The sequence below is a fragment of the Buceros rhinoceros genome, unplaced genomic scaffold (genome assembly GCF_000710305.1).
Source record: "Buceros rhinoceros silvestris isolate BGI_N320 unplaced genomic scaffold, ASM71030v1 scaffold937, whole genome shotgun sequence".
NCBI lineage: Eukaryota > Metazoa > Chordata > Aves > Bucerotiformes > Bucerotidae > Buceros > Buceros rhinoceros.
In genome coordinates, this window is record NW_010421376.1 from 15,636 (window position 1) to 31,972 (window position 16,337).

General features: G+C 45.0%; 1 protein-coding gene across 1 annotated transcript in view; it reads right to left on the bottom strand.

The window, feature by feature from the left end:
• Window positions 1–345: 345 nt before the first annotated feature.
• Window positions 346–16,337, bottom strand: part of ABCA12 (ATP-binding cassette, sub-family A (ABC1), member 12) — a 54,605-nt gene continuing 38,613 nt past the window's right edge. Inside the window, exons 32-45 of the mRNA XM_010139609.1 lie at window positions 13,500–13,554; window positions 12,844–13,021; window positions 10,840–10,955; window positions 10,085–10,244; window positions 8,460–8,728; window positions 7,397–7,607; window positions 5,654–5,763; window positions 4,959–5,103; window positions 4,696–4,830; window positions 3,243–3,346; window positions 2,902–2,994; window positions 2,361–2,466; window positions 1,664–1,801; window positions 346–465 (exon numbers count right to left, since the gene is read on the bottom strand). Coding sequence (XP_010137911.1) covers window positions 346–465; window positions 1,664–1,801; window positions 2,361–2,466; window positions 2,902–2,994; window positions 3,243–3,346; window positions 4,696–4,830; window positions 4,959–5,103; window positions 5,654–5,763; window positions 7,397–7,607; window positions 8,460–8,728; window positions 10,085–10,244; window positions 10,840–10,955; window positions 12,844–13,021; window positions 13,500–13,554 — 1,940 coding nt within the window. The remainder of the gene's footprint in view (window positions 466–1,663; window positions 1,802–2,360; window positions 2,467–2,901; window positions 2,995–3,242; window positions 3,347–4,695; window positions 4,831–4,958; window positions 5,104–5,653; window positions 5,764–7,396; window positions 7,608–8,459; window positions 8,729–10,084; window positions 10,245–10,839; window positions 10,956–12,843; window positions 13,022–13,499; window positions 13,555–16,337) is intronic.

Here is a 16,337-nt window from a genome sequence, read left to right on the forward strand (position 1 = left end):
TCTGCTCCATCACGGCCATCTTTGCTGTAAGCAAAGGGCCACGAGCAGCAGATGATGTCAACTGAGTCCTCACAGGCATTAAAGTATTCATAAAACAACAGCTGGGGGAAAAAAGAAGAACCTGTGGAAAGACCCATCTGATTTGTAAACAAATGCCAGTCTTAAGTGCCTACCATGTTTCTAGTAACAAAATAAGGGCATATCAAAAGAAAAAAGTACTTTAAGAAAATGGGACTTTTTATCCCCACCATCCCAGAATCGCAGAAAACAGGGCTGGAAGAACCCTGAGGGGTTATCAGGTCTTTTCCCCAACTTTTATGATCCTCTGTGGTTGGTTGGGTCCCTTCAATAGATGGAGCTGATGGTGCTATCTTGGCTACTTGTGTCAGAGCTGTCTACTGTCACATCAGGACCTGCATCTGTGCTGTCAGGATCCACTTGTTCTTTAGCAAAGTTGATGAAAACCTGGAAGTTGAAAGGAAAACATTCAGTATGTGGCAGCATGAATAATTTATGATAGGAATGAATATAAAAAAGGAATGGCTGTTCGCTTGACTGGGAGCCTGGAGAGAGTGCTCAGGAGTGGATTCACCCAGAATTTGAGAATTGCAAATGCTGGGTGTCTATGGGCTAATGTAAATAAATGGACGCACACCCCAGTCCCACTGCGTCGACACCTGGGATGCAAAGGTAGACATTCCTGTATAAAACCTAATTGTCCTGCAGCTCATGTTTCAAAAGTGCTAGTGAGGTAATACCCGTGTGGTGGCTCGTTTTCATCACAGCTATATTATTACTTTATAAACCCATCTGTCTATATATAACTGACATCTGTGCAGGCACAACGGCATGTTATATAGGAAGGTATATATAATCGCACATAACAGTCTTCGTTTGAACAGTATCTAATGAAGACATAAAATATTCTGACTAGAACACTACCTGCAATCACATTTGCATACACACAAATCCAAGCTGTCCTCCCACAAACCTTGACTTGGGGCTTCCTGCAGTTAGTCTGCCCGTTTCTCTCACCTGCATTGCCCCTTGTTAAAAAAGCAGTATCGAGGACCTCCCCAGATTTATAGGACTGCAGCTTTTGCTCCTCTCTCTGGGTCAGACCTAATATTTCAGATGCTGATGCTCAACAGGATGATTTCTTCTGGATAGTCCTTGCAGCATCCCTTCAGCTGATGCGTTTCCTACAGGGTTTTGAAGCCAATTGGCATGTTCTTCCAAGGGAAAATGGAAGGAACTTAACCATGAAGCTAAGTTTGGAGTAAAGCTAACTGAAGTTACAATGCAAATACAGGACAAGAAAGGGCAAAATCAAGCAAATTTCCAGGGCTGGTGGAAAGCCTGGCACTGGACCTGGGGAAGATTCAATCATGCCCTTCATCCACACCCATGAGGCTGCTGAAATTATCTGTGACAGAGGAAAGAAGAGATCCTTTATGCTACAGGCAGCTTTCTGTGTGCATTTTCCCAGTGCCAGCACAGGTATCTGGAGGCAGTAGTGCTGATAAAGTATCCTCAGGAGGAATATAGATGGAAATCTTTCAAAAGGTAGTGTATTGTGTGCAGCAGTCCATTATGTGCAACCATCAGTCTGCTCCCCTATTAACAGTTTTAAATGAATGGCCACACATCTTTAATTCCTCACCTCCTCCAACGTTGTTTGACTCACTGAGAAGTGCCTGATATTGAAGGCTGCTTTGTTGGCTTCCAGGAGATCAAATATATTTGCTACCCCTCCTGCAGAGACTGGAATGTGATACTCCACCATGTTGAAATGCTGATCCTGTAGGAACAGGAACGATGGGGTGAAGTTAAGGTGTTGCTGCCTATAGAGCCATGGCTCTTTATGCCAGCTATGGCTGGCTGGCTGAGAAGAAAAGCGAAGAGGAGCTGAACCACGGTAGGATGAAGGGGCAGAGGGTATATTCCCTCCCTCTTCTCCCAGAGTGTTATTGTTTGGTATTGACCGGTGTTTCCCCATTGGGAGTTTTGGTGGGTTTTGTGATGGGGAGATGATAACTAAGCCCCTGAGCTGGAAGCTTGAGGGTAGCCATAGCCAGGCTCCCATGGGACGGTTCCCAGGGGCAGAGGGTCACCTAACTACTGCCTTATAGAATCACTGCAGCAGCTGTTTGGCTGAAGTTATTTAAGTCACTGAGGAACGTGGGTGCTCCAGCCCTTGGACAGTGTTGCTGATAGCACTGAGGAGCATGTGCGTATGAATCCCTTGCACTCTGAGAGCACGAATCTACGTGCATAGCATGTTACAAGGTGTCTATCTTGCAAGATCCTCTTGGTTAAGTTAAGAGAGGTCCTCTGCTGAAAGCATTTGTTCTGCTTACCTTCAGGCACGTATTTGGAAAGTGTGACTTCATGAACTCTGTCAGCATCTCGGTGCAAACTGAGCTGCTATTTAAGTGCATCTTCACAGTGAATCCTCTTCCAAACCTAGGGGAAAAAAGAAAATCACAATTAGAAAAGAGAAACAGATAAAGAAAATCCTTCGAGAGTGCGGCACAGCCTCTTTGGGGAAATCTAATCCAGGCAGAGTGCAGCTTGAATGGGGTCAGGGTTGTTAACTTGGAGTGAAACTTAATAAGAAGCCAAGCTATTGTGATAACTAATAAAATCGAAGCTCAACACTAACATGCATTCCACATTTTCAGCAGTGAACAGATTACTTTGGGGAACACACCTCTGGGAAAAAAGGCTGTGAGAGAGTGGAAAGTCCATTAGTTAACACAGAATTTCAACGGTGTAGTAAGAAAAGGACGTTATTCTGATGCCCTGTTCATAAAGGCCTCATGTTCTGAGCCCTCAGAGCTGTAGGCTACCAGCATCATGTGCCATTCAGTAGAAAAGAAATAGGTACATTTTACTGACCTGCTCTTGATATGCTGCAAGGAGCCAATGCACTGAAAACTCCCATTCACCATAATAGCCAGCCTGGTACAGAGAGCTTCACATTCTTCCATGCTGAAAAACCAACCAAGAAACTCTAGTTGAGTCTCTTCATTGAGAAGGTATAAAAATACAGTTATTTTAGTAATCAGAGAACATTACTGATCTTCCCTAAAGTGGTGTGGGTCTCTGTGGGCACCCACGTTCAGTCACAAGAACCCCCCAAACACGTCATAGCTCAGTGCCCTGAAATCTTGTGAGGACCAATGAAACTGGAACAATGAAACTCCTGAAACTGGGGAACAGAGCCATACCAGCCCTACCTGTGGGACGTGAGTATCACCGAGCACTTGTTCTGCACTTCTTCACTGATGATTTTCCAAAGGTGGCGTTTAGCATTTGGATCCATTCCAGAGCTTGGTTCATCCTATTGGGAAAGATGCAACTGAATGTACATTTGCACTCCAAATCTGATCTTCCTCACACTTGTACTCTTTCTAGGTTCATCATTAGGGTTATGTTTTCTAGTGAGGACCCTCAGGAAAGCTTACACTGGTACTGATCTGGGGGAAGGACTATCTTCAGTTGCATTATGGTTTTGACTGAGACATCCCACACTCCCTTCAAGCAGAAGCAAGCCAACTTGACTAAGACCTCCATCCTTGCTGCCCTTTGGAGCTGCACAGCTCCCTGGTGACTGGTGGGAACTCCCAGGCTCTCTTGCACTCTAGAGAAACTAACTAGCTGGGATAGCACCATCTAAGATCAAACCTACTGCGCATTTTATACCATAGTGTTTTAAGTACCAGGTGTAATCTCAGACAAGAAACTATCAACTGGCACTTGTGTCCCATGCACACATCCGCATGGGCTGACAAAGCAAGTGTTGCATTCCTCCATTTAGAGAGTCAGTAACCCAGAAACGAAAGATGGTAAACATCTCCTGTCTTATACATTGCTGATAAAATCGTTAGCCAATTTCTGACTGACAAATTGTTATCAAGGACAACACCTTACAGAAGGCAGACATAAAACAGCTTGGGTTCAGGCACCAGTCAGCACGGAGGACGTTTCCCCACCTTCTATTTTTATTTAGGTTTTTTTTTCTCACTAAAGCAGCTAGAGGGCTGGCGTGCATGGTCAGAATGGCAGCAGTGCTAGGCTCAATACAAGTCGGGGAAAGGGAGAATTATGCTCACTAGATAACAAATTTAATATTAGGAAACTCACTGTCAGAGCACTGCATACATTCAAAACACAGCAAGTGGAAAAACTGCACAAATTATTGTATTTCAGCAATGGTGTATTTCATGGAAGAACTGGAAAGTTCAAAGTGAAAGACAAAAGCGGAAGCCAAACCTAGAAAAACAGTTTTACATTCTAATCCTGAGGGAAGTTGCTTCTTTGCTCTCCTACAGATTTGGAGCCTCGGATGCCACTTTTCTTGCAAGACTGGGCAGGTTAGTCAAAACAAAAAAACCCCACAAGAAACAAGGGAACAAGCAGAGTGTAATTGTAAAATATAGGATCTATTTCTGACATCTGCAAGATGCTAACAGAGAAGCTGGCAGACTCATCACTCTCATGCCCTCAGAGAAAATGTGGGTGCTTGATGGAATCGAAACTTTTCCCTGATGCATATGTTGTCAGGCTAAGTGTGGGCATTCGAGGAGTGTCCTGTGAGCTGTGCCTGAGGAGCTTTTGATAAACTGTCAAAGTACCCCTGTCAGCCCAAGGATCTGCTCATCTTTCCCCAAACAAAGCCTCATTTCTCACCAGCAACAGAATTGATGGATTCCCAATGAGAGCCAGAGCAGTCGACAATTTTCTGTTGGTGCCATAACTGCACATAGAGGTGACTCTGTCTTTGTAGGCAATCAGATTCAACCGGTGGAGGAGCTGGAGAACAACCTACGGAAGCAAGAGTATATCCAGGCGTAAAATACCTTGCACATCTCTACTTACTGACAGACTAATTAAATCAACATAAAGGCCCTCAACAGCTGAAGTGCTTTAAGTCAAGCCCCTGTGTTACTCACTCCTTTGATCTCTCTCTCTGGGATGCCATGGAGCCTAGCGTAGTAATACATGTGCTCTTCCACCGTCAACAAGTCATCTAAGGCATCTTCTTGAGGACAGTAGCCAAAGAGTGACCAGTGTGCCTCACTAATGTCATTCAAGGACCTGTGTAAGGAAGTTGGTGAGTCATTTTAAACACACTGAATTGCCAATGCACTCTAGGACAGAGGAAAACCCTTTCTCCTGCTTCCTAACCCCTTCCCCAACCCCTAAAGGAAAATGCTATGAATTTGGAGACCTTCAGCTTTCCAGCCCTCTGTTCTGCAAAGGAAGGACTGTATTTGTGAGCTCTGCTAGCCACCATGACTCCATCGTTCTCCAGTTACTGCCAGCACTTCAGAAGGCATAGCTGCCCCCAAGCCTACTGCTGTTATAGAGTGGTTTGAGATAAGTCCTGTGGTCTCCAGGTACCAGTTCAGAAGTGGGATCACACTCAGCCGAGGACCTGAGTCTGACCACATTTACAACAGAAAGTAGTGATGGAAACACCAAAATACAGACCCCTAGGGAAGCAACAATACCACCTTCAAAGGATGAAATTCCCTGGGTTATTTATTTTTGCTCTGTTTTGATTGTTTAGTTTTGTTTCAGACTTGTACAGTGCTCCCAAGCTGATTTGCTCACGCGCCTTCCCCAAAGATCACATCCTCCATACCCAGAATGATCCTGGACCCGCAACCTTCCGCTGGATGCTCCAATATCACCTGTCAGCATCTTAAAGATGGTTGTCTTTCCAGCTCCGTTCACACCAAGCAAGCCAAAGCACTAGGTTGTGGGAAAGCAAAGTAGAAATGTAACCACGCTGTATTTATAACGCAGAAATACTGCTCTGAGATGAGTGTTCAGTGCATCTTGTCTCTTTTTTCCTCTGGACCCTTGAGCAAGATGCATTCTAAGAGAGGCAGAGGTACGCAGATCACACAAACGTTATAATGGAGGTTGTTTATGGTGCAATATACTGCAGCTTGTATTAGGACCGTTTGTTTAATACGGTGAAGAATCAAGGATGTGTCTCTAATAGAGTCATTCCTTTTACTGCAATGTGCTGCTGCTTTTCTGCAGCGAGCTCATCTGACAGGCTGAATCCTGATCATCTGCTGCGTGCAAATCCTCCCATTGACAGGAACTGAGCTCGTCACAGGAATGTGGTGAGGGAGGTTTGTGCTGTCATTGGTAAAACCTTAATGTGACACCAGATTTTCGTCAAATGCTCTCTCTAATTCACTACATTAATAAGATTAAGAACTGGCTCCCTGTAGCACAGTTCAGTACCCCATGCTAAAATCTGTGTTTTATTGTGAGGGTTGGAGATAGGTGGTTGTGTGTTGCATAAGCAGTCACCGTTGTGCCGATTATTACTATAATTTTGATACGGTTAGTACAGACTAGTGGATCTGAAGATCCTCACGTGCTGGGCCCACTGCAGTTGGACAGCATCGGTCCAAGGCTCTTCCCTACCTCAAGGTCCATACCGGGACAGTATCTGTGCACAATCTGCAGGGCAGGACCACGGTCTCTGCTGACAGATGAGGAATGGCACCCTAAATTCCACCAGCATCAGGGTGACTTTTGCCAAAAGTTAGAAACCTCGATGCTGGTTTTGGCTTGGAAAAAATCCTCTGCTAGAAAGATCAGTGCCACAGACTCCACATGAAGCTGCTGTCCTCCTGGCCAGCACCCCACATACTTTCATCTCAGCAGGAGTCAGGCAATTCGAAAGGAATCAGGTACCAAGGACTAATTCCAAGCTTCCACACAAGTCAGGTGCATAGCCCAAGGTAGCATCTGGTCTCCACTTTCCGCCAGATCTCAGAGGTGCTCTGTGTGTTCCTATCTTTTCTCACAAGTCAGTGTTTTTTCAGGTAACTGGCATGACCAAAGAATGTTTTTTCTTTAGTTTTAAGTCCTGATTCATGAAACTGTGTTCAGCTGAAGTGATCTGTCTTTCCCTGATGGGAAAATACAAGCAGATTCACCTGACTCACTGTCTCCTATGCAGTTTAGGTGACTAATTGTAACTGGACAAATTCTGCTGTCTTCATTTTCCATATGGTAATCCACAGTGACCCCCAAGATGGTGCTGTGCTAGGTGTTGTACAAACACAGCATGCAGACATTTTGCTCTGAATACTGTCCCATCCACATTTCCTCTTTCTAGGGGCCTTGAAACTGTCACTTGGTGTCCCAAATCCACCAGGAGCCTTTCGTCACTACTGTAACCACAAGAATCAATACATAAGGCAAAGGAAGGAAGGAAGATGTCAGAGCAGAACAAAACATTACAGTTATGCTGGGACAGAGGCAAGGACTGAGTGAGAAGATGAGAGTGTGATGATGGATCTATTCTGATTTCTCTGCCCAGGGTGGAAAGTGCCCACAGCCTTTTCCCCTCACTTACCTCTCCAGCAGCAATCCCGAGGCTGATGTTTTTCACAGCCATGATGTGTTTGTGAGGAAGGTGGTAGATCTTTGTGAGATTCTGAAGCTGCACTACGTCGAAGTCAGCTTTGCCAGACTCCACCCGGTTCCTCTCTGCCTGGACGTCTTCATCCTCTTCAGCCACGGGTGGCAGAAGCGATGCTTTGCCGTGCACTCTGTCAAACAGGAACCTACAGGGAGGGCAGAGAGGGGAACTGCCATGATGTGTTTGTGAGGAAGGTGGTAGATCTTTGTGAGATTCTGAAGCTGCACTACGTCGAAGTCAGCTTTGCCAGACTCCACCCGGTTCCTCTCTGCCTGGACGTCTTCATCCTCTTCAGCCACGGGTGGCAGAAGCGATGCTTTGCCGTGCACTCTGTCAAACAGGAACCTACAGGGAGGGCAGAGAGGGGAACTTAGGCTCTGGCAGACAGAGCAGACAGCAGTGTGGGCTTGTGTGCCTGCGATAGGTACTAAGGAACCTTCCTGTGAAATGCCAAGGCATGCAAAAAATACTCAGATATCAGACAGCTTCTATTCTCTACTGATATTTTCTCCATCTAGGAAATTAAAACCCCGCAGTGTTCTGACTGATTTTTTCTCTTTGACAGCAAATATTCTGAGCTGGAGCAAGTCCTGCCTTGCAGACACAGTCATAATGCAAGTGACAGGACTGTGTTCACTCCTCCCTGTCTGCACCCAAGCCAGAGGAGACGGGGAGTTTCAAACAAAGAGATTGTCAATGGACTGACTGTTCTTGCCACCAACTGAACGTAAGCCCAACAAACCCAGAGCCCTGAAACAAGGGCCATAGTCTCAGCCAGCAAGGACTACCAAGGGACTCCAGTAACCTACACCTCTACTATACTCTTAATTACTGGTAGGTACCAGGACTGCTGCCAGAGAAAACTTACTCCATGTTTGCAAAGTGTCTTAGAAATTTATGGCCTTCAGAATTGACAACGATGGTGTGAGAGCCCAGAATTAAACCACTGAGCTCTGGCTTGGTCTGTTTTCATTGCGAGACTCCAGATGTTACTTACTCCAGTATGTTGTTCCAGACTCTCTGAATCATCCTGTCGTGAACCGTAAGACGAATGGCAAAACCCACGGTGCCCTGGATAAACATGGCTAACAGCTTGGATGTGATCTTGTCCAGCTCAAAGGTTTTGTCAGGGTAGTCCACTCCATAGGCTTTTAAGAAGCCCAGCAGCGCCTGATCCTGTGACAGTTCAATCAGGCCATAGCCAAAACAAAATTGTGGGAACAGAAGGAACACATGCCTTAAGTTTTCAGCGAGATCACGCAAGCCCTGAAAAAAATCCCAAAAGCAGCACAGTCAGTCACTGTTTTTATTCACGGAATAAATTTGTAGGTTTTACTCTGGGACTGAAGTGTAACAATTACATTGGGATTTGCTTGTGTCTCAGAGCAGAGATAAATTGAGAGCGAAGAGCTCTGGAGGCAGCTTGTTTCACAGGCACAAGGTCAGAAAAGTCAACAGGCAGCTCTGAGGTTGTGATCACCCATAGCACACAGCAGCCAGTTCCCAGCGCAGCCCTTCACTGCTGCTCCAGCTGCCTTACCCTGTGCAGGCAGCAGCCCGCCCGAAACTTGCCCATGAGCCAGAGCTGAATCCTGCCACTGAGCTGCACTGGCCCTCCTGAAACTACACAGCCATGGCACCAGCCCACTGTGGAGCACAGCCCACTCCCCTGGAGCACTGGCCTATCCATCTCCTCAGACAAACATCTCCATAAAACACAAGATTTGGTGTTAGTAGACACAGAAAGGCTTTTCCAGTTAATTCACGGCAAAACAACCCAGTGTGCACGCTTATGAACTCTCGTTCGGAGGCTGGGTACATTTCTAGCAGAAGAAAGGATTAGTGCAGGCAGCAAAGTGGAGAGGCAGTAAATTAGCATGGAAAGAAACTGCCTTCCTGCCACTGGGGCACAGAGGGATAAAAGATGATCATAATTGCACCTCCTTAAAATCCAGGGGGCTGCTACACAAGCACTGTCCAGCTAAGATAAAAATCCAGCCCAGTTAGTGTTTTACGGAGAACAGCTCTTCATAAAAAAAGAAAACTAAATGGAAGGTGTACATTTTATCCCAGCGATTCCCAGGCATATCTCAGTTTAAGAGTAGGCTTCACATTAGGGAATCATCCCTGTCTCTGAGTCATTTTTCATCCTTGCAGGGAGAAGGTGATTGCATTACAGATCTAGATGACAGACAGCTGGTGCTGGGCTTAGTGCAGCACGTGTCAGACTCGGGGCAGCGACATCTAGTTGTCACTCTCCACAGTTTGTGCTGCAGGAACTTAGCGATGGTTCAAAGTCCCTATCAACTTTTCATCAAACATCTACACCCACCTCCCGCTCTGGTCTCCAGGGGCAGTCTTCTGCCTCTCTTTTTGTATTCTCCCCCTGTCACCATCATTTCCTTCTTTCCTGGGGATGCAGATTTACAGAGAAGCAAGATGCGTGTTTGACTCATACCCTGTCTACAGGGAACCCCATTATGTCCTGAGGGTAGTGTCCTCTGCTTGGTTTACCTCAAATACCTGGAAACCAACCAGCTGCTACGGACCTGATCAAAGCCACCAAACTCAACAAGAAGCCTCCTGTAGTTCACCGAGGTTTAGTATTAGTAGGGTTCCTACCTGGTCCGTGGCCTTTTCCTGGGAGAGCAGAAATACAACCGAGTGAGTAATGATGGTATTGATGCCAAAGAACAAGTTGACGCAGACGTAAACGATGAAGGCCATTCCCGTTTCTTTGAAACACCCAGCCAGCAGGTACATCCATGAAAACGTGGCGTACCTGTAAATTGCCCGCAGTGCAGAGAATACTACAGTAACTCAAAGAGCGACTGAAAACGCACAACCAAAGACCTCCCACAACATAGCAGTTCTGGATGGGATGTGACTAGGTTTTCACATTGCAGGAGCTTAAAGAAGGAAAAGTGCCTTTGTATCTGTTAGAATTTGGAGAAAAGTTTATGATACATACTTTGAACATGGAGCCCCGACTGAAAGCAGATAGACTGGGCCAGGAGGATTCAAAGCCAGGGAGACAGTTTGGCTAAGTTTTCCTGAATTATGCTGCTGTTGGTTTTTTTTTTTCTCTCCAATTTTGGTATGGTTCTAGATCATGAACTTTGCAATAGTTCAGTAGGCATCTGCTCACAGCTTGGGCTGTCATTGTGACCTTGAATTTTATGCTTTGAATAAAGCAGGTGTGACAACAGTAGTTGAGCTAACGGCTCCTGGAAGAAGTAACTGCTCACCGTTTGTAAAGCACACATTGAAGAAAAAACCCCACGTATTCTTCCCTCAGATCTCAAACCGCAGCAGCCCACAATATCCAGTTCCTCCCTTTGTGCAAGGATATTTAAATAACTAAGCTCGACACTTACCCAAACAGTAACAGGAGAAGAAATACTGCCAGTAAGTTACTGTTGTTGCAGAAAGCTGGTATCTGGAAGGATGAAATAACTCCTATTGAGAGTCCAACTGGGACCATAAAAAGTACCTGCAAAATTATATTAAAAAGATGTTATTGGACAATAATTCTTAAACATTTTTCTAGAAGTATGCTGAACAACCAGGTCTGAATCTGGTCCCACAAAGGCAGCCTGGATTTTCTAAGGGAAACCAAATACACATGGGGTCTCAGTCCTCCTGAGGTTTCCAGGAGTCTGGCAAACGAATCCCCACAAAGCCACTTCGAATAGGCAAACATTCAGGACTGCGAGCCGAAAGTGCCTTTAAAAAAGGTTGTGAATGACAAATACCCCTTTGGGTTTTCTGTTAGCCTTGCAGTCAGACCACTTCACTGTGCCCTGTAAATCTAGTCTTTAGAACGTTGAGTCAAGCCAGAGATCTACCAAACGTCTTCCTCCGCTTTGGGATTTAACAGAATGTACTGGCAGGGATTCACTGAGAAATACCAAGTTGCTGAGAGCACTGGATTAGTTTCAGCCTGCTGAATACTGATTGTGGCAAGGACTCTGGGGATTTTTCCACAGGCTGATTTACAAACATGCAGTGCTGGAGCGAGGGCCTAGATCAGGAAAGCAGACACAGGCCTGCCCCATTCTCAGCCCTGTGCTGTGACTTGGGGCTGTTCTGCCAAGCCAGACTGCAGCTACACTGCCTTTAGATTCCTTTCAAGCCTCTCCTGCAAGGTAGGGGATACTTGCTGGTGTGTTGCCTGATCACACCAGCCCCTATGAACAGGCTGTTTATACCGCTCAGTGGTGAGAACTGCATTGTTCAGACCGCTTTGCTAGTGCGTTACTAAAACACCTAGAACTTAAGCTATGCTTTGCACAGAGTCGAGGCTCACATTCCCCAAGGACTTGCAGCCCTTTGCCCTCACTGTACCAAAAGGCCACCCAAACGCCTTTCAAGATTTCATCTTTTCAGGAACTGAAAAGATGTCGTGTCACTGGGATTTTAGGCACTAGCAGATCTGCATCAATAGACATTTGTCAGATACACCAAGCTGATCACCATCACAGCATAACTGGTGATACCAAAGCTCATGAGCAGAGAGAGTCTGCACTTGCGGATCTCTGATATGTGAGGGTTTGCCATTGTGCACTGAAGGTAATTCGTAGGACACAAAGCACTTTAGTCTCCTGACACTCTTAGCCCAGTGAAGCTTTCCAGCAGTGCTATTAACCTTCTTTCCATGAGGAAACTGAACTCCAGGGAACATAAGAGCAGGTATGTGCCACGGAATGCAGCACAGTGCTGGGGAGCTCAACTACCTATAGGAACAAGGTGGTAAATCTATGCAGCACAGTGCAGCGCTGTAGAAAGGAACTCATTCCAGTGCTGGAGCTGCGTTAGTAGCTTTCCTTGGCTTAAAAACCTTTATAATATATAATCTTATATTCACCCAGCAATGGATTTTTCCCCAACAGGGGAGTGTGAGCTGTGAGATGTCTGCTAATGTCACACCCTGTCCTCCCAGGGATTCCAAAATGGCTGAAAGCCATTTGGAAATGGCATTTGAAAAAGCCCCAAAGCCTGACCTCAGATGCATAAAGCCTGCATGACAACTCATCCAGCCCTGCGAGTGAACAGAAAAGCAGCTTGCGAGTGAACAGAAAAGCAGCTTGCCCCTTGCATGTTAAAATTGAAATCAAGTTCCGGCCTGCTCTGTGTTGCTCTCATATACATGTGCTGAGCGCTTTGCATACACTCGAGAGAGAAGGAATGCCTTCGCTTAGCAAAATCCAGTGTTGCAGTTCACATTTAATAGTCTTCAGTGCCTTGGAGAACAATTACTACATAACACTCTAGGTAGTAATAATATTAAGAAGTCTAGGCAACCAACTTTAAATAAAGAACTTTCTTTCCCCTGCTGTGTAATGCTTCTCTTGGTGCATTTAGGAATGTGAATTATTTACCAGATCATAAACGAAGTTAGTCACCCAGTAGCTTGTCATCCCAATGCCCGAAATATGCTGCAGTTGCTTGGCTTTGGTTTGATGTTCCTTTACCACGTAGAGCACAAAGCTTGCCGTTGTGATAGAGTAGCCAACCAAAACAGACATAGAAACTATGATGTCGAGTAAGCTGTTGAGCCTGGGGAGAAAGTGGAGAAAGATGTACAGGGCAAGTCAAAGCAGCAGATTGCCCTCATGGCAGAGGTGGCGCTTAGAGCTCAGGAACTCAGCGGTCCTGATTCTGTGCCAGCCTCTTCTGCTGACAGTAATTACGCCTAGAAAAAGGATGCACAGCACTGAGCCATAACACTCATAGTATGGATTGGAAAGGCCAAAGGGAAAATTACGTAATCATTATTATTGTGCCAAAGCACAAAAACGTGTGGTGCTATAACTGTGGCTCCCAGATCTGGATGGGATCCTGTGAAGAAACCCTAAGAAGAATCTGCTGCTCTGTGGCATGCAGGATGCTTGTCATGCATAGAGGGAATGAAGGAAGAGAGCAGCTCCTTTATTTAGAGAAAGATATTCAGTAATTTAGGCTGCTTTGTGGTTTCCAAGAAGCTGGCTTGTTTCTCTTGAAACTAAACAATTGTCAGCCAAATGAATCTTCTTACATTATTTGTTCTTGACTCTGTCCTCCAGGATATGGGTGAGCTGATAAGAAAATACCTACAAAAACAGAAAGAAAAGAAATTGAACATGCGGCTAACTTCTTTCCCCAGTTTCTGAGACTGACAGCAATACAGAAAACTGTGAGCAGAGAAGAAAAACAGATCAAAAGCTGGGTTTTGCTCTGTCATCTTGGTGTGATCTTGGGCAGAATTTTGAGCATCCTCATTTTTCCCACAACTTTGCTTTGAAGCACATCAGATCTGAAATTCAAACCCTAGGCCTTGTTTCTGCATCTGCGTGGCTGAGAGTGTCATCCACTTCAGGGAGAGCACTCCCGCACCTAAAACTAGGCACATGCTTGTGGGTCTGTGTATTTTAGGTTAGATTCCTCAACACTGACACATTCAAAACTGATGAACACATTTCATTTTAAGCTGTTGTTTGATGATTTCCCTTCTTTTCATTTGTTCTTTTATCATCAGGAACAAATCATTGCCTATATTGGCTTTCTCCACCATGATTACCTTCCTGTGATATTTGTCTTCATCAAGAATTAATTGCAATCAGTTAATTCTGAACTATTCTGTCTTATGGAGCTAGAAAAAAAAAAACACACACAAAGATCATTTTGTCAAATCTCGTTACTGTGTTTGTAAGCCCAGTGTGACATGTTTCAAAAAGATCCCTTAAAAATGGGTTTATATCACGCACAAGCTGCAAGAGAGAAAATTTCTGCTCACGTGCAGATACATTCATAAGATTAAGTTTAAGTTCTTCTTTACCAAGCAGAACACCTAGCCCAAAATATACTAGTATTGTTCATCACACAATTTGCCTTGTTCAGGGGCAATTTTTACCTATAAAACCCGAGTTTTCTAACAAAGGGAGAAACTTGGGGGACTCTGGTGGGCCAGTTCCAACTTCCAGTGAAGGTCTCTGCCTTGGTCCCACCAAGACAACAGTCCAGTCTCTAAGACACCCGAGAAAGGGTTTAAGCTGTTTATGTACCTGAGCCCGAGGTTCTCAGTCTGTATTTAGGCACCTAAGTAAACGCCTCCATTCTCAGGAAGCACTGGAGGGCCTCTAGCTGCTATTAAATCCAGAGAGATTTGCTAGAACATGCCACTTGTGAAATATAAGCTCCTTACAGCCAGGTGCCTGAATTATTCTGGGCTATTTTCCTTAAGAACAAGCAGTCCAACATGGGAACCAGAAAGGAGGAGACTGGGGGTTTAGCTGACCACATGCCATACTGAGCAAATAAATTTGAAAGGGAAGATTTCATAGGAAATTCATTTCGGAGGGGAAAAAATAACTCACTCTTGTCATCAGTGACAGAAATGGAATTAATATCTTAGGCTGCTGATAAAACCACATGAACAGCCAGGAAATGTTTCCCTTCTCTAAAAGGGAGAGAGAGAGAAAGAAAGATACCGTCTGTCTAATCTGTTAATACTTCACTATAAAGCTATTTTCCTTTACTGAAGCTTAGACTAGAAGTCAAAATTTCCATTTCAATGCTTTCTCTTTTTTGTTGGTTGGGATTGAGAGAAGAGAAAGCACAATATACATAAGTCAAAAGCTATTATGACTTGCTTAGTGACAGGGTAAAAAGCTTTTTATGTATTTTTTAAAATAATACGCAGTCTAAGTCAAACCTCTGAAGTGGGACTGGCACCTCTTTCAAACTGCTGAAATGGCAACGCACTTTTATCTGGCCATTTCAATGGTTCTTAAACTGTCATTTATTTGTCACAACAACAAATAGATTTAGCTGCCAGAAACGTACCACGCAAAACGTCTGTTCAATTGTATTTCAAACGGGATTTACACTACCCCAGGGGAGCTATCCTCCTCCATTCATTTTATTTCCCCCATTCTAAGGCCTGGATCATTATTGGGAAGCTGAGAATTATCTGTCTGGTCATTTACTACTAAGCATTTCTTTCCAAAACCACATAAGCAGCAGCACAGATGGAATAAAAACTGCTGCTATTCTTTCCCACTGAACACTTATTTTGCTGGTGTAAAACTTTCCCTATGAAAACTTTCTGACTGTTCACATGAGCTTCCTGCCTTTGCTCTTGCTTCAGCACGTGTTGGGAATACAGAGACAGGGCTAGAAGCTTCACTGCTTAATAATTCAGCTGCTCTGGGATGTTCCTGCCTCTAGAAGCACCTGGCTCAGGTCTCCTCTCTCCATACCCAGGCAGGGGCTGCAGCTTTGTGATCCGCACCGAAGAGCTTGAACTTTCTGACCTGGAGGGCATGCTGCACATCTCAAAGGCACGAGCCAGCGGATATTTTAGGCTGGTGGCGGGGACAAGGCACTGGTTTCTTTTGTTGTGAGCTGAGCTCATGTCACTGCGTCGGTATGTGGAGGTGAGACGAGAGACATGCTGTTTTGACTTGTAATCAGCATTCTGCTGTTTCTTTAATGCATGGCATGACACGCAAAGCCTCAGTCCGGATGCCTTTTCCATTATCCTTCAATTCAGATGAATAATCTTATGAGCAAAGAGAGACTGTCACCTGGAACAGCAGGCCTCTGAGGTGAGGGGGGCTTGGCATGATCAGGACAGGGCCTGAAGGGCACCATTTGTCAAAGAAAATCAATCGGCAGGGCATTTCTGCACACAATTGCTACTCTTGTCAGATCCCATAAATCTCTGTATAAGATTTCTCAAAATGGCACCAACATAAATCTTCCTTTTCTTCCTGCACCCCCTCCATCTCTAGAGACAGGCACACACATACGCAGACACCTTTGTGCCCACGCTGCACCCTTAATGAAGGCTAAACTGTGAAAGGTAAGATAGGGTGACCTGGCTTAGCAGCAG